Below are 18,091 nucleotides of genomic sequence, written 5' to 3'. Positions count from 1 at the left end.
TATTCCTTTTTTTTTCTGTCAAGATCCATTATGTCAGATATCAAGAGTGACAATAGGATAACATTACTGAATGCCCGGACAGGTATAAGAAATACCTTAATTACTATACTTGACCAGCTTCAGAGATGTCAGAGATCTTTGAATGAGTTTTTGGAGGTACAGCTGACATTAATATGATTTTCTATAAAGAAAGTAAGTTAGTCTGAATTTAAATCAACAAAACTGATTTGTTTTGTTTTTGTATAGGAAAAACGCTCAGCATTTCCGAGATTCTATTTCATTGGAGATGATGACTTATTAGAAATATTAGGACAGTCAACAAATCCTCTGGTTATCCAGTCTCATCTTAAGAAACTTTTTGCTGGTAATGCATTAATCTTTATTTGTGAAATGTACTTATTTAGAAGTAAGGTTCTTCAAAGCTCAATAATCTGTTGCAGACTTTTCTCAATTTCCACTACTAGACGCTACAGAATTAATGTTTGACTTTAACAATATGTAACTTCATTGCTGTTTTCTGATTAATAGGCATTAATAGTGTGAGCTTTGATGAGGAATTTAAATACATAGTTGCCATGAAGTCTGTAGAAGGAGAAACTGTGACACTTAGAAATAAAGTTCTTCTGTCAAATGATGTGGAGGTAAGAAAATCATATCCAAGTATAGTTCAAGCATCTTGGAGAAGTTATTTTGTAATGTAATTTGAGTTTTTTTCATCTCTTTGTCAGGTGTGGCTAAACGGTTTGGCTTTGGAGATGAAAGAGACTCTGAAAAAAATGTTGATTGACTGTGTTGATGCTGGAAAAAAATCACAAGGTTCAATTGATCCATCGCTCTTTCCTTCCCAGGTAGTGGTTGATCCAGTAATGCCACTGTATAATATTAGATTTTCCAAATAAGTTGTTTTTTGAAGTTCTGTAAAGGAGTATACATTTAGATTTGAAAGAAAATAACCCTGCACAAATCAATTTATTTGTTTATAGTATAGAGAAATTCTTAAAAATGTGTTTTTATACTTCTTTTGTAAGCACTTGAAATACTCCTATCTTTCACATGGTACCCGGTCTAGCATCCATCTATTTATTACCTTTGATATAAATTTTGATCTTAGTTGTAGTGAATGTTATGTTCAGGGCTGCTAAGACTTAGTAACATAAAAAAGTCCTTTTTGAATCTGATTAAAATGTAGTTACTAAAGTTTAGCTGTGTAAGCAGAAATTGTCATGAACATGAAATTCTTTTGGCTGGTAGCACAGAGAATCTCACAGAATGGTTCTGATGGGAACAGACCTCTAGAGGTCACCTGGTCCAACTCCCTCGCTCAAGCAGGGCCACCTGTAGCTGATTCACCCAGTACCTTGTCCAGACAAGACAGCTTTTGAATGTCTCCAGGAATGGAGACTCCACCACCTCCAGTGCTCAGTCACTGTCACAGTAAAAAGTATTTCCTAATGTTCAGGTAGAGCCTCCTGTGTTTCAGTTTGTGCCCACTGCCTTTTGTCGAGTCACTGGGCACCTTTGAAAAGAGCCTAGCTCCATCTTCTTTGCAGCATCCCTTCAGGTTGTTTACAGACATTGATAAGATCCCTCCCTGAGCCTTCTCCAGGCTGAACAGTCCCAGCTCTCTCAGCCTTTCCTATTAGGAGAGATGCTTCAGATGCATTAATCATCTTTGTGGTACTTCACTGGACTGTGTCCAGTAAAGCACCTGTCCTTATTGGCTTCTCTGTCGCTTGGAAGAGGAAGTTGTCATCCATGGACTCCAGGAACTTCCTGGATTGCCATGGACTCCAGGAACTTCCTCTGTTGCCCCTCCAGCAGGTACTGGGGTGATGGAAGGCCCCTATGAGGATGAGGGTCTGTGAACGTGAGCCTACTTCTATCAAACTATAGAGGGCCTGATCCACTTGTTCGTTCTGGTCAGGTGGGATATAGCAGACACTATAATGTCACCACTGTAATGTCACCTAACCTGTCCTCTCGTTAATCCTAACCCATAAGGTCTCAGCTGGCTTCTTACCCATCTGCAGACAGAGCTCCAGCACTCCAGCTGCTTTCTTACGAAAAGAGCAGCTCCACCTCCTTGTCTTCCTTCCTGTATTTCCTAGAGTGCCTTTCCCTCCCTTGCAATACTCCAGTCATGGGAATCACTCGACCTCATCTCCATGATCTCAACATCATAGCTGTGCAACTGCACAGAGGTCTCTGATTCGTTTTGATTACTCCCCATGCTGCATGCATTAGTGTACAGGCATTTTAGAGAGCTGCCCCAGCATGTCGAGTTTCTGGAGAGGGTTTAGGGGATTTCTCCATAATGGTGCCTTTTAGGCACTTCCTTGCTGACATGCAAGTGCTCTCTTTAGCCCCATTTTGTTGGGTTTTTTTTTGTGATCCCTTCCTGTCACATCACCGCATGCCCTTTGCTCAGTGATCCTGTCTGTCACTCCCTCACAGCGCTGCTGGTTACTATCTCCGTGCCCCAGCGTGTAGTTACTGTTACAAATCTTCAGATTGGCATAATTGGTGGAATTTTTTGTTACAGATCTTCCCAGGTACAAGTTTAACTGAACCTTCATAGCTCAGACAGGGCTTTTCCAGTGAACGTAAAGTAATTAGAACAAAAGTGAGGTGTTAGAAACCAGAATGCAAAATACTGTATTAGCAGATCAGTGACACAAAAAGTCAGAGGTGCTCCTGAGCTTGTTGAATATGGACTCAGCTTGCCTCAATATAGTAGTTTCCATCTACATATAATTTAATGGGAAAAACTACTTTGAAAAATTTGCTACCACATGTTGTAGAACAGCTAGGGGGCTTGCTGTATTAGATTACATTGCAAGTCCTTGCTTAATTTTGTCGGGTTTTAAGACAGCTAGATTTGTTCTTAAGAGTGTAGCCAATGTGTGGCTTTATTTAAAATAATACAATGAAATACTTTAAATATCAAACATAGTAAGCAATTACAAATTAATTGAAAACCTTTTTTTCTTTGTCTTCTGTATTTATAAAATGTAATTTGAACTTTCTCTTCCAAAGATTCTTTCCTTGGCAGAACAAATTCAGTTCACTGAAGATGTTGAAAGTGCTATCAAAGACCACAATCTGCAACAGTTAGAATTAGAACTCATGGCTAAACTGGAACACTATACTAGCATTGATACTACTGAAGATACTGGGAGTACAGGTATAAAAATGATAATTAATATATAATTCTTTATAATTACTGTGTAGTAGTATAGGATTTAACATTCTGTTTATTTAAACAGGAAATTATATAAATCCTGTCTTGATTTGAATTCATAAAATTAAGTTACGTAAGGTTACTTACTTGCCAAGATTAGTGTATTTAATATTTTAGAGTGAACAATAGATTTTTATTTAGATTAGAAATGATGTTGAAGCATTTATATATTTGCAAACCTCTTTAATGAATTTTTTAATAACTTTTAAAACTTTTTGGTTTATATATTTACTGATAATTTGTCCTCACCTAGTGAACTGTGCTCTAGCGTTAGGTTTCATGGGACCTGGCCAAACAGCAGTTGAGGTACATTATGTCATACCAATATATTCTATACAACTGTGTAGGTGATTCTCTTTTTCTGTCCTGGATGTATACATCTGCATCTGGGCTGTATCTGTAGCAAAATCAATACGCAGCTTATTCTCTAAACATGATTGTTCTGCATGTCTAAATGGGTTAGAATACTTATGCCTTTGGGTGCTTATTCCTCTCTTTTGACCAGAGTAGTAGTAGGGCTTTGAATAACTACCTCAGATGTGAAATTCTGTACTGTTGGCTAGGTGAGATGGCTCTTACCCTATACATACAAAAGACTCAATTTGACATGTAGTTGACAGTCTTCCACCACATTTATATAGCTGCTTATTGTATTAAATTCTAGTTTAGAATTTTGGGACTGTTAACATGTGATATATTAATTAGGAATAGGATTCATATCACCTACCTTCAGGAGTCTGTAAGTGTGATTCTTTAAGCTGCCTTTCTGTGCTCTTTCTATAACCATTGGAGAAATGTCATCATTTATAGAAGAGTATTCATTCCATCTATTGTATAATACATTTACAGTAACTTTTTAGTTTGAATAATAGATGTGATTTTGAAGTGAGTTGCCTGATTATCCCTGGTCACTTTGGTTTAATTCCCGTCACGGAGTGGTATAGGAGCACACAAACTGGATTTTTTTCAAATTAAACTAAATTAAACAATATGCTCTCGGAGTACATTTAATGCATCCAATTTGCTAATGAACATTCATTCCACCTCACTCTAATTAGTCTGAGTAAAATCTCCAGAATGTGTGTGTGGTTTTCGGATCCTCAGATGATCAATTAACAGATTGTGCCACACTGATTAATGAGTGGACATAGCTGTAGACACTCCTGGAACTTTCCAGAAAAGCCTCTGTTTCTCTCTGTTGAGTGTAGAGGCAGACAAAATCACTTCTATATAACTGAAGTTACATGATGATTCACATTGTCTGTCAGGATCTCATTTTATGCTGCTTGCTTTAGATAATAGATATTTCTATGTGTAATTGAAATGAGATCTGAATAAGATCTGCTGGTAATAGAAAGCAGCACAATGAACTTGAGAATAAGTAACGTGTATCTTCCTTACTATGTTGTTGTGTTTTTTTTTTTTTTTGTGTGGTTATTTGCAGAATCAGGAATCCTTGTGCTTAAGCTTAAAGCTCTGATTCTTGATATCATTCATAACATTGATGTGGTGAAGCAGCTGAATCAAGCTCAGGTTCACAATATTGAAGACTGGGCTTGGAAGAAGCAGCTGAGATTTTATATGAAAGACCAAAAATGTTACGTTCAGATGGTAGATGCTGAACTCCAATATACTTATGAATATCAGGTGTGGTATTTTTAATTTTTACCTTGTGGCTTTTATATGTGTGTCAAACACTTTCTCATTTCACGCATGCTGCTGGTTGCCTCCTAACTATTGCCCTTTCAGCTTTGTTGTCCTTTGCATGCAGTTTCACAAAAAATACTGAAAGATAGGCTAATCATTTTCATTCTTGATATTGATAGGGTAAATGTAAGTTGTATGGAAAGCAGCTACAGTATCATATAAATATTTTCTAATATGCTTAGTACTCATGTATCAGAGTGCAGTTTCATCTTTGTTGACTTCTTTTCTGTAACTCTAAGAAAAATTTGTGCAATGCTTTGATAGTTGATATAAAGTCAGGAAAACTTCATAACTGTAAACAAATCCATATGCTTAATGACACAGTAATCTTGACTGTTGTGCTGTGTTTTCAAATTAATGGCTTATGAATGAAATTAATGAAATTACATCATCAATAATTTCTGTCTACCAATCAACATTTGGGTTTTTTTTTTTGTTTCTGCAGGGTAATTCCGCTAAACTTGTTTATACACCTTTGACAGATAAGTGTTACCTAACTCTAACTCAGGCTATGAAGATGGGTCTTGGAGGAAATCCATACGGTCCAGCTGGAACTGGAAAGACGGAATCAGTAAAGGCCTTGGGTGGACTTCTTGGAAGACAAGTATTAGTCTTTAATTGTGATGAGGTGAATATGATTCTGTATAATTTAGATAATAGATATCAATGCCCATACTTCTTAGAGCAATATTATATTCTATAAATACTTTTGATAATTTGCCAATTTCCATTTGAAATTTGTGGATATTTCCAATGACGGTTTTTTTTTTTTTAAGATAGGAAGACAATCTTTCATTATTTTCTTGTTATTTTATTTTTGACAGTATTCTTTTTAATTTTAAGGGCATTGATGTGAAGTCAATGGGGCGCATATTTGTGGGCTTAATGAAGTGTGGTGCCTGGGGCTGTTTTGATGAATTCAATAGACTTGAGGAAGCTGTATTGTCTGCAGTATCCATGCAGATTCAGACAATTCAACATGCATTGAAGAATCATAGCCCTGTATGTGAGATGCTTGGCAAAAAGGTACAGCATAACTTCTGCATTTTCTTCTTATAAAAATAATCTCTAAACAACTGGGTCAAAGTTAAAAAACAATGACTGTAACTAAACATAGTCTATACTGTTTTGTATGACAATATACTATCATAATGCACTTTTAATGCTAGGTTGAAATGGATCATAATTCTGGAATTTTTATCACTCTGAATCCTGCTGGAAAAGGTTATGGAGGAAGACAAAAACTGCCTGATAACCTCAAACAACTTTTCAGGCCAGTTGCTATGACTCATCCAGATAATGAACTCATTGCGGAAGTGATTTTGTATTCAGAAGGCTTTAAGGATGCTAAAACACTTGGTAGAAAATTAGTGGCTATTTTTAATCTAGCAAGGTAAGGGTTTTTTTAAAAATTAATTCCCCCCCCCACCTCCTTAGTCATGTTACCTTTCAAATTCTCTTCCCTCCAGCTTTTATTTCAGTAGTAATCTTTGTGGTTATCTCACTGCCATCTTATTTCTTCTTCTAGTCTATGCTAAAGCATGGCTGTGGGGATGTAATCTACACATACTTTCTGTTAATTTTCTGTAGTATTTTATGACTTGGATATTGCAGAAAGCTATGTATCAGAAATAAAACTAGGCATAAACTCACAGATTTAGAGTAATCTAAAGTTTTGCATTCAATACAGGTCTTAAATCTGAATGGTATACCATGCAAATCTCTGTAGATACTAATTTACCTTATGAAATAAAAATATATCGGAAGGTACAGATTTGCAAATATCTGAAATGCAGTTGTAATCTCAAAGTAGCAAAGTACTTGCTCCCCTATTACACTCACTAAATATGAATGTGAGCATATGAATGCTCACAAGCATTGCATTGAATTTAGACTCTTGAAGTTGCTGAAATGCAAGTGACTATTGGATTATAAGTATGCATATTAGAGAGGACAAAGTTCAGAGATTTGAATTAATCCTGTTAGGGACAATAAGAAATACATTAGCTGTTGATCATACTCCCTCTGATAATTTCATTGCTTATATCTCTGAAATGCATTTCAGATGATGCTACAAATACTCATCAGTTTCTCTTTTGCCCAAACCCATATTCTGAGCAAATTTGTTAGCCAAACAAAAATTTCAGGCGCTGTCACCTGAAGCTTATTATAATTTTGCTGGTTTTAAATTTAGGGAGCTTCTGACACCACAGCAGCACTACGATTGGGGTTTACGAGCATTGAAGACTGTTCTGAGAGGCTGTGGCAATCTTCTTCATCAGCTAAAGAAAAGTGAAGCAAAGCAAGAAAGTAAGGTTGACCATGCCAAACTTTTTATTATTTAGGATATTGTACAGGTATCATTCACTACAGCTTTCATGTTCACTGGAGTGAGAAGCCATAGCGTGGATCTGAAGGCTATTTAGAAAATAAAAAAAATATCTGCAAAAGACCTCCTCCATTAGGACATCAGAAAAGATTGTTGTCATATTCTAGATTGAGCTTTTATATGATAAGAACGTAGATATATAACTTTATTCTGGAATTATTTTGAGTAATTCTCAAAGACTCTTGTTTTTGCTTGGCTTAGGACAGGAAAGTTGATCCTCTGATGCTGTCATTATTCATCAGTCATCGTACCATTTTGATTCTATTTGAGGTTTGCTAAAATTATCACGTGGCATTAGATTTAGATGGGTAGACAGAGACAATTATAAGGACAAATAGAAATTATAGAAATGTGTTGGACTAGACTGTGTCACTATTTTTTTAAACATTTTTAAAATGATTGTTTGTTATTACTTAGATGTGAAATGAATGAGAATTAAGACTGTGGGATGGATTAGCATTTCACATCTTTAGGACACAATTTCTGCTTTTTGTTTGCTTAAATGGCATATATCTGGAAGTTCTTATAGACATTATTGGTTTACAAATCTTGGCAGAACAAATGGTCTGGCAACTTTAAAGAATTTGTAATTGACTTTAGTTTGGATCTGCCAAAGAAGGATTACCAGCAATATGTTTTAGGCCACATTCCTGTCACTGTTTCTTGCTATGACATTTTAGCTTTGTGTTTAGATATGTGAAATTTGCTGAAATTTGTTTGGTGTAGCTTAAAAAATAATTTTCAATATCCTTGCAAAAGGCAAGATGGATGGATTTAGCTTATGATTTAAACCTAGATATTTTTCTTTATTTTTTTGTTTTTGTTTGTTTGTATTGTTTTTTACCTCTTAGCTTGAGAAGCTTAAGATATATCCAAGTATCTTACTTACAGTAAGGCACTCATCTAACTTCCAGATAGAGTGGTACATGAACTGGAATGTAGTCTGCGCTGTGATTCCACCTCCAACGACTTAGCAGTATGGGCTCAAGTGCTGGTATATTCCAAGGGGAAAAAAAAAAATAAACAGCTTAAACTGATCTGACTTTTTTGCCTTTGTTTCCAGTTAATGAAAGTCACATGGTGGTTCAAGCTCTGCGGCTTAATACCATGTCAAAGCTTACGTTTGGAGACTGTGCACGTTTTGATGCACTGGTTAAAGATGTATTTCCTGGCATTGACTTTAAAGATGTGGAGTATGCAGAGTTAACTACAGCTTTACAACAAGTCTTTGAAGAAGCAAACTTGGAAATTATAAGCACTCAGGTAAACATCAACTACAACAACAAAACCATGCAAGTTATTCTGAATTAGAACTGATTAATATTACATTATTTTGACTAATTTCTGTTTACTTTTTAAATAAATCTTTTATTAAAAAGTGAGAATGACTGATAGATTCTAATTACATGTATGTAAAAATAGATGTTTGAAGCATGGTAGATCAGTTGTGTAATTGAAAGAAAAATAGTGCCAGGAAAATTAAGATGTGAACGTGTGACACAGTTTAATTCAGCCCAGATACAAACACCAGTGAATGTTTTAGATTATGAAAGAATTAAATATATGAACATTTGGTTTTATCGAGCAGTTCTGTGTCTCATTGATTGTTAATTATTGTAGGGCTGGATGAACTGTTCTGAATAAAGTTCATTAATTTCTCAGTAAAAATATGCCCAAACTGGGCTTATATTTTTGTATTAGTGAAATGCTTCTGACATTCAAAATAAGTTTATTGATATTCTTTATTATGATAAATTTAATTACTTCTGCAAATATCTATTGTTTCAAAAAAGAAAATTATAGAAACAAAGTGCATACAAACTAAATTGGAAAAACATTTTAAAAAACATGATTGATTTAGCTTTACAACTTCACATAGCCATTATCTCCTTTATTACCTAGATCAAGAAGGCTTTGGAATTATATGAACAACTACGTCAAAGAATGGGTGTAGTTATTGTAGGGCCAAGTGGTGCAGGTAAATCAACGCTTTGGCGGATGTTAAAGACGGCACTTGGAAAAACTGGCAAAGTAGTGAAACAGTATACTATGAATCCCAAAGCTATGCCTCGACATCAGTTGCTAGGCCATATTGACATGGATACCAGAGAATGGTCTGATGGCGTGCTTACAAATAGTGCTCGACAAGTGGTACGAGAACCCCGAGGTATGTTTGTGGTGGAGTTATACATCATTATGCTTAAATTACTGAAACTATTTATTTTCAGTTACATTTTTATGTTATGTTATTATTTGTGGTAGCATAAGATAAGAAAAACTTGGTGACAATCATAGTCAAGAACACTGGTACATGCTTTCCAGATTTTGTGATAAGAAAGCAAAAATACCAGAAGGTAAATTATATTAGGAATATCTTCATAGAACTTACAGTTCAGTTATAATAAAGGAATAGTATTAAATGGTGTTAAAATAGCAAGGGACTATAAGTGTTTTTCTTGGGTTTGATATTTTATTTTTGTGTCTGGAAATAGATATTAATTCATGGATAATTTGTGATGGTGATATTGATCCTGAATGGATTGAATCTTTGAATTCCGTTTTGGATGACAACAGATTGTTGACTATGCCCAGTGGAGAAAGAATTCAGTTTGGCTCAAATGTCAACTTTATATTTGAAACTCATGACCTTAGCTGTGCCTCTCCTGCTACAATATCTCGAATGGGAATGATCTTTCTGAGGTAAGTCACAGCAGTATTATTTTAAATACACTTTTAAAGTAAGCAAATATACTTACTTTTCTTGAAAGATAGTCTAAGTGGATGGAGCAATTTAATTACTTGCTTACACTTATGAAGCAAATCACGGGGGAAGCTTGTATAAGCAAATATATCTCAAACATTTTGAAATAGACATGGTGAGTTGTTTTTTTTCTGTATGACCCCTAGAGAGCCCAAATGTTGGTTAGAAATTCTTGTTAAAGTATTTCATGGAACTTTTCCTGGAATTTAGTTGTTCCTTTGAACCTGTTGATGTGAAGATGTGGATGCCTTGTATTTGTCTGAATCTTGTTCTGTTTTGACTTAGTGATGAAGATACAGATCTTAATTCTCTGATAAAGTCTTGGCTAAGAAGTCAGCCTGAAGAATGCAGGTACAACCTTGAAAATTGGATTGGGGACTATTTTGAAAAGGCTTTAAACTGGGTTTTGAAGAAGGTTAGTAACTGAATACTTAATGAAATTTCAGCTTCTGTTAAGGAGGATCCATTTGTCTAGTTTAACACTGAAGAGATCACTCATTAATTTTTAAATTTTAAGTTAAAAGTAAGCCTCAGTGCTTTTTTGATAGCTATCTTCTTAATAAGATTAATACTGGAACTATTCTAACCAGTTTCTGAAAACTGTACTTAAAGTTTTGAAATATTTAATACAATTTTAACTAATGAAATGCATGTATTTTAGTGAAACTTAATATCTATCTTTAATATTTTATACTGGACATTTTTCTGTATGTTTTCTAAGATCTGAAAGGTGTGAATGTCTAAACTAAAAATTGAAAAGTGAAGAAATTGTTTTTCTAGATTTAAGTTATTGTCTATAACAAAAAAATGGCTAAAATTTGAAAAGTTGCACAGTGTAGACAGAAGCTTGGAATAATTTGGGGAGAAATGTAATGTTTAGGTACCTAAAAAGATTGATAGAGGCATATCTAAAAAAGTATTCTGATTGTTCACAATGCAAAATTTTAACAGCCTTTATTAACCTGTTCTGGATTTAAGTATATAAATTTAACTCTTTAGGATTCTACTAAAAACTGAAATATATTTTAATAGGCAAAAGATAGTACGTAATTACAATATTAAAAAGGGATAATCCAACACCTTGTGTATTATCTGGATTCTGTGATTCTAGGACATACAGCAAGATAATTGTTCTGCATGTGCTAGATTTTCTTAAGGATTCTACATGCTTCCCTGCCTCCCCTTCTGAAGGATTTGCATTTGCATTGAATAAGTGGCTTATGTTGTGCAAAACATTATTTAGGAGAAACCCCCACTGCTGCAGCCAGTAAGCTAGTATCTGGGAGACCTCCATTTACCTCTCCTTGGGAAAGACATATGGTCCTGTTGTGTTTTCAGTATTATTTCCCCTCTTGGTTCTTTTACCCCTGGAGATTTTTAGACTTTTAAAGTATCTTCAGGTGGATACAGAGGAAAAAACATTGATCCTGAGGCTGCAAATCCCCTTTGGTGCTAAAGAGCAAAATTCATAAAAAATCTGTTCACGACAGAGATTTCCGGTACATGGTCATGTTGATTTCTCATAGATTCTGAAAATCTATAAGGTATGTTTTAAAACTTCCAAATAAATGCTTAAAAATAATTTAATCTCAAATGAATTTTCTAGAACAACAGCAGTGTTGAGATCTTTCATCATTTGTGGAAATGTCAAAGAGCAATGAGCAATAGTCTGCTAGCAATACATCACATTTAGTTTTAGGAATATATTTAAATCTACTACAACTTGCAATTTACAGAATGACTCTGTGGTAGAAACAAGTTTGGTTGGAACTGTGATGAATGGACTGTCTCATCTTCATGGATGTACTGATCGTGGACAGTTTGTTATTAACTTGTTACGTGGTCTTGGTGGCAACCTCAACATGAAATCCCGACAAGAATTTGCAAAAGAGGTAATAATCTTTCTCAGCAAGTTTATTATTTCAGGCAGCTCTGAGGAGAAGGACTTGGAGGTACTAGTGGATGAGAAGCTCAACATGAGCTGTCAGCGTGCGCTTGTAGCCCACAAAGCCAACTGCATCCTGCATCAAAAGAAGCCTGGCCAGCAGGTCAAGGGAGGTGGTTCTGCCCCTCTACTCCACTCTCGTGGGACCCCCCCTGCAGTACTGCATCCAGCTCTAGAGGCCCTGGCATAAGAAGGTTGTGGATCTGTTGGAGTGAGTCCAGAAGAGGCCACAAAGATGATCAGAGGGCTGGAGCACCTCTCCTATGAGGACAGGCTGAGAGAGTTGAGGTTGTTCAGCCTAGAGAAGGCTCCTGGGAGATTTTATAGCAGCCTTCTAGTACCTAAAGGAGGCTTATAGGAAAGATGGGGAGAAACTGTTCAGTAGGGCCTGTTGTGATAGGATGAGGGGTAATGGTTTTAAAATGGAGGGAGCTAGATTCAGACTGGGTGTAAGGAAAAAAAAAATTACAGTGAGGGTGATGAAAGACTGACAGAGGTTGCCCAGAGAGGTGGTGGATGCCCCATCCTTGGAAACATTCAAGGCCTGGTTGGACGGGGCTCTGAGCAACCTGATCTGGTTGGAGATGTCCCTGCTCCTTGCAGGGGGGTTGGACTGGATGACCTTTGAAGGTCCCTTCCAACCCTAAGTATTTTATGATTAAAAATTTCTCAGTATGTGTAGTATAAATAATGACTTTCTGTCTTCTAGTAATGCAAATTTACAATAACAGAATATCTGTACTCTATTTTTTTTTTCAATCTGTGTGGTCTTTAGGGAAACAGCTGAGAAGTAAAGGAATGTTTCATATATCACTGATAGGCTGCTAAGTGTATCCAGCCCAGATAGCAATCCTTTGGTGCAACACCAAGAGATACAGAATGGCCTCTGTCCATACTGTTTTATGCAAGGACCCACTATAGCAGACTGTGTATGTGTGTATGTATTGTGTGTATGTAATACGGATTTATTTTGTGGGGTTTTTTTTCTGTTCAGAGTGCTTGAATTAATAATGTGAGGGCTCTGTTGCACCTCACCAGGGAGATGTTCTTACAGCATTACTTTGAGGTTATGTATTGTGTGTGCTGGGGTGTGGTTCTGTCTTTGTGTAGGTACTTGAGGGTACAAAGACTAGGGAACAGTGCTGGAAAACTATGTGGGTGTACTGGTCCATAGTGTCCACAGAAGACTGTCCCTGAAGATAGTTGTCTCCACAATCACACTTGGGTTTTGTGTTGGAGAGAAGGAAATAGTTCCTTCCAAAAGACAGCCTGGAGCTACAATATATATACAAGGAAGATGGTAAAGGTTTATACTCAGCTTCTGGAATTAGCTGTTGATGCATGTGAAGGAGTTATCTTGTTCTTGTGATTAAATTTAAGTTGCCCAATATGAAAAAAGTTTATATATAACTTTGCGAAATTCAGTTTATTTTATATTCTTTATATCATGAAAAAGTAATATGTGGAAGAGTAATATGTTACTGTTTAGTTAAGGACTTAATCATAAAGCATATGCATAACAGGACTGAATTTTCAAAGGCAGCCTTAGAACTATCAAATTGAAGAATTAAGTGTTTGATTTTACAGAAGTATTCTTTGAGCACTCTTTAGATTAGCTTGAAATTGTAGATCTTGTCGTTAGAAGTATGGATTTAACAGAAGCTTTTTTTTTTTATTTTTTTTTTTTTTTTTTTTTTTTTGAAAGATCTTCAGTTGGGCACAAGAATCTCCACCAGATCCGAGGAAGCCCCTGGACACATATTATGACACTGACACTGGACAGCTGATCCTGTATCAGCTGAAAAAACCAGAAAATCTAACAGCTGATGACTTCAGTAATCTTCAAACACTTCCCGTCATCCAGACCCCTGACATGCAGAGAGGTTTAGATTACTTTAGACCCTGGCTAGACTGTAACAATAAGCAACCATTTCTTCTTGTGGGTCCTGAAGGATGTGGAAAGGGGTAAAAAGTATTTCCTATTTTATGCAAAATGTAATTCTAGCTATTTGATGAAGTCCCTGGAAACATTCAAGGCCAGGTTGGATGAGGCTCTGAGCAACCTGATCTAGTCAAAGGTGTCCCTGCTCCTTGCAGGGGGGTTGGACTAGATGACCTTTGAAGGTCCCTTCCAACCCGAACCAGTCTATGATTCCATGATATTTTGTTGTAATGGTTTTATCATATGGCTTTCTGCTAGAATATCACTTGTTTAGGTTGCTAATGAAACAAACCTTCTGTAGTGGCAAATAGGCAAATTCTTATGAAGATCTGCAGAGAAAGTTCAGGCTGCCACTGTGCATCTAAGACATCTGAGTGAGGCTTTTAGATATGAAACTGGACTTTTGGAAAACCTGTACTGTCATGGAGCAACAACTAAAAGGCTTGTGAGGTATCTGATATCATCTCAAGAGGCACTAGATGCCTATGTGCAGGCAACTGAATTTAGCTCATCTTGTTGCCTATTTTAGGTTCCTTATTTAGATGGGTTGGATCAGTATATAAAGCGTGTTTAGGGTAGGTATTTGTTTTGTGTAGCTGTATACTACACTTCTATTGAATTTCTTGAATGGAAAATATTACAGTTTTAAAGGCAAGAATGTTTAATTCAGCAGACCTTGTGCATCACCTATTACATTAATACAGTATATATGCATTTTAATTCAAAAACTATACAATATCTTTGGATGCACAGTATCTTAATGCATTTGTGTATTACTTATGCTTATATGTATGTATACATTTGCTTTTTTAGGATGCTGCTTCATTATGCATTTTCTCAGCTTCGATCCACTCAGATTGCTACCATTCACTGTAGTGCACAAACTACTTCTCAACATCTTCTACAAAAACTAAGTCAAACTTGCATTGTAATCAGTACAAACACTGGGCGAGTATACAGACCAAAGGACTGTGAAAGGCTGGTTTTGTACTTAAAGGATATCAATCTGCCCAAACCTGATAAATGGGGAACAAGCACTCTCGTGGCTTTTCTACAGCAGGTGAACACTTATGTCTGTTATTTATAAAAAGACTTAAGTATACTGGAAATAGTTTAGTGTATATAGTAAATACCTACATTGACTATTTTCAGATTTAATATCCTGCATCTGTATTGACATTAGTTTTGTTTGTACCTTGATAGAATATGTAGGTGTCAGCCGGAAATAAGATACCATTTTTCTTTGACTTGTATGCATAAATAAAGACAGTGCTCACCTCAATGAGTTATAGTGCAGTAGACATATGAATGACAAAAAACCAATCAGGAGTAGTCAGCATGGATTCACCAATAGCAAGTCATACTTGACCAACTTGATAAACTTCTATGATGAAATGAGAGGCCTGGTAGACGAGGGGAGAGCAGTGAATATAGTCTACCTGAACTTCGCTAAGGCCGTTGGTGCTGTCTCCCAGAAGATCCTCACAGAAAAGCTGTTGATGTATGGGCTGGATAAGCAGATAGTGAGATGGTGAACAGTGGCACAAAGTCTAGTTGGAAGCCAGTATCTATTTAACATCTTCATTAATGATCTCAACAATGCGGCAGAGTGTACTCTCAGCAAATTTACAGCTGACCCCAAACTGGGAGGAGTAGTATACCTCTGGCAGTTAAGAAAACAGTAATAATGGTATACTTCTCAGTGATTTTGTATTTTTTTTTTTATAATACTCTGTTGGCTTTATTTTGATGAACTTTTTATTTAATTATTAAAGGTTCTTACATATCAAGGATTTTATGATGAAAATCTGGAATGGGTTGGTTTAGAAAACATTCAAATTGTGGCTTCCATGTCTGCTGGAGGAACATTAGGAAGACATAAACTTACCCCCAGATTTACTTCTATTGTTCGTGTCTGTGTGATTGAGTAAGTATGTGGAAATCAGTTTGACTCTCAAAACTCAGATTCAGCCTCTGTTTATAGGGCCCTTGCTCAGTTTAGTTTTTATGAAGGTGTGTCTCTTCTTGTCTTTCATCTTTTCTAACAGTTTGAGATCTTCAGATTTGGTGCTGTTTGGTGCCTCTTGGCACTAGAAACCAGCTAAGGAGCAGTCTGTAGCTATCTGTTGGTGACGATGTGTTTGAAGTATGTTTCCTGTTGTATGACTTTGCTTTCAGTAAACTGCCTTCTGCAGCTTTATGTTAAGGTGCTGTTTGGTTACAAAATCTGAGAAATTGAAAAGAGGTTTGTTTGTTTTTAAGTTTGAACACATTTACAGATGTTTTTAGAAAATTTCTGAGGATGGCCTATTGCAACAGAAAAATAATTTTACGTAGCTGCTAGATGGAGATGCTGTTCTTCGGAATTTCTCATTAATTGCAAATATAACTTTGAATCTTTTTAATTAAAAAATTAACAATTACAGTCTATAATGATTACTTTTTTTTTTCCCTTTGTAGCTATCCAGAAAGAGACCAACTGCAAACTATTTATAGTGCCTACTTGGAACCGGTGTTACAGAAAAACCTAAAGAATCACCCTGTTTGGGGTTCTTTACCAAAAATACGTCAGCTGGCAGGATCTATGGTTCAAGTATATGAACAGGTATGGGAATTTAATTTATTTTTTCAAGGAGGTGGACAATTCAGATTTTTAAAAAAATATTTAGCTTTTTTATATTATCAAGATAATAAAAAAGTTTATCAGTATTAAAATCTAAGTTTAGATCTTTTTCATAATCTTGATACTAATTTTAGAGCTGCTTATTTGCAGAGAATCCTAGGTATTAAAGGCAAACTGAGTAAGAGGTAAGTGCTCTTGCTTTCCTCCAGATTTATTGTATAATTTTGGCAAGCATCTATGCTTTCAGTTCCTGATTTATAAAATGTAGATAGTAGTGTTTTCCTCCTTAATGGAAGAGGAGACAGCATATTGCACAGATTGTTATGTGCTCAGATGTTATGGATGCTGTTACAAATAAAGAAAAGAGAAATGAGGGTGGAGTCCTTTACATGGATCAAGGAATACCTAGTAAAATTTTACAGTGTTAAAATAGATTTTTAGATAACACAAGTTCATTTTATCCTCCCACTTAAAATTTTACAGACTTCTATCTAGCAAGACACTTAGGTACTTGCTTTTCTTAATCATGCCTATAAACTTACTGGGGAAGGTACTGTGGGGATGTAAGTGCTTACTCTATGTTCTGAGAGTGTATGTGTGTCCCCATCTAGATAGAACCATGATTTAAAACCGATCTTCATGACTGGAATGTGGGTATAGTCACTGGCTAGCATGCACCAGTTAGCAGGAGTTTCATATGATATTACCAATGTATTCTAAGAAATCTAAATCTCACAGCACTAGGACCAAATAACTGATGAAGGCAATTATTCTTTGAATTAAAGCTAGAGTTGTAAATTTAAATATCCTGTCTGGGAGAAAAGTTAGCATTTATAGAAGTCGTCTTTTGTAGTGACTTAGTGTTAGTGATTTAGGTAGTGTTTTATTACACTTTTATATTTCCTTTGCATTTTATATTTGGTCTTGCTTTAAAAAAAAATTGTGTTGTGTCTAATAACACTGTACTAGCAGTCCCAGGTGACAGAACAGTTGTTTGTGTTAAAAAAAGTACGGAAGAAATGTTCCAATTATAAGAAAATCTTTTGCGGTCAGAAAACAAGATTTAAACAATTCAACTCTTCACTTCCCAAAAACACTAAAGAGTGCTAGATAGATAGACCAAATAGAAAACTAATTTATATACTATTTTAGAAAAATTTGAAGCTACATTTCCAAGTGCTTTATATATTAATGCATCACTTTTCTTTCCCCTCCCCTCCCCCCCAACTTATCTTTTTAGGTACGAGCAAAATACACAGTTGATGATCATAGTCATTACCTTTTTACACCATGTATTCTTACTCAGTGGGTTCTTGGTTTATTCAGATATGATCTGGCAGGTGGTAAGTCAACTTACTTGGTTTTCATTGATAAAGCAGTTCTAAAATGGCCTGAATTATTATTGATGTCAGTGTTACTGTTGATTCCACGTGCAACTTGTTCACCTGTGGTACTCTTTCTAAACTGTGAACTGTCTGTAACT

At 35.7% G+C, this 18,091-nt stretch overlaps 1 protein-coding gene across 2 annotated transcripts in view; it reads left to right on the top strand.

The window, feature by feature from the left end:
• The window catches only part of DYNC2H1 (dynein cytoplasmic 2 heavy chain 1), a 166,929-nt gene that overhangs the window by 27,209 nt on the left and 121,629 nt on the right, over positions 1 to 18,091 (top strand). For both annotated transcript variants that reach the window (XM_086739589.1, XM_086739588.1), the window contains 20 exons: positions 24 to 156; positions 247 to 364; positions 529 to 641; positions 729 to 848; positions 3,037 to 3,184; positions 4,686 to 4,888; positions 5,394 to 5,576; positions 5,792 to 5,974; positions 6,118 to 6,341; positions 7,143 to 7,258; positions 8,401 to 8,600; positions 9,240 to 9,504; positions 9,830 to 10,037; positions 10,384 to 10,513; positions 11,835 to 11,990; positions 13,749 to 14,008; positions 14,799 to 15,045; positions 15,761 to 15,912; positions 16,446 to 16,590; positions 17,849 to 17,951. In XM_086739589.1, coding sequence (XP_086595715.1) covers positions 24 to 156; positions 247 to 364; positions 529 to 641; positions 729 to 848; positions 3,037 to 3,184; positions 4,686 to 4,888; positions 5,394 to 5,576; positions 5,792 to 5,974; positions 6,118 to 6,341; positions 7,143 to 7,258; positions 8,401 to 8,600; positions 9,240 to 9,504; positions 9,830 to 10,037; positions 10,384 to 10,513; positions 11,835 to 11,990; positions 13,749 to 14,008; positions 14,799 to 15,045; positions 15,761 to 15,912; positions 16,446 to 16,590; positions 17,849 to 17,951 — 3,407 coding nt within the window. The remainder of the gene's footprint in view (positions 1 to 23; positions 157 to 246; positions 365 to 528; positions 642 to 728; positions 849 to 3,036; positions 3,185 to 4,685; positions 4,889 to 5,393; positions 5,577 to 5,791; positions 5,975 to 6,117; positions 6,342 to 7,142; positions 7,259 to 8,400; positions 8,601 to 9,239; positions 9,505 to 9,829; positions 10,038 to 10,383; positions 10,514 to 11,834; positions 11,991 to 13,748; positions 14,009 to 14,798; positions 15,046 to 15,760; positions 15,913 to 16,445; positions 16,591 to 17,848; positions 17,952 to 18,091) is intronic.

This window comes from Chlamydotis macqueenii, chromosome 1 (assembly GCF_036417535.1).
Source record: "Chlamydotis macqueenii isolate bChlMac1 chromosome 1, bChlMac1.mat, whole genome shotgun sequence".
Lineage (NCBI taxonomy): Eukaryota > Metazoa > Chordata > Aves > Otidiformes > Otididae > Chlamydotis > Chlamydotis macqueenii.
Note: the sequence above shows the minus strand (reverse complement) of the source record. Positions and strands in the feature narration are given on the sequence as shown.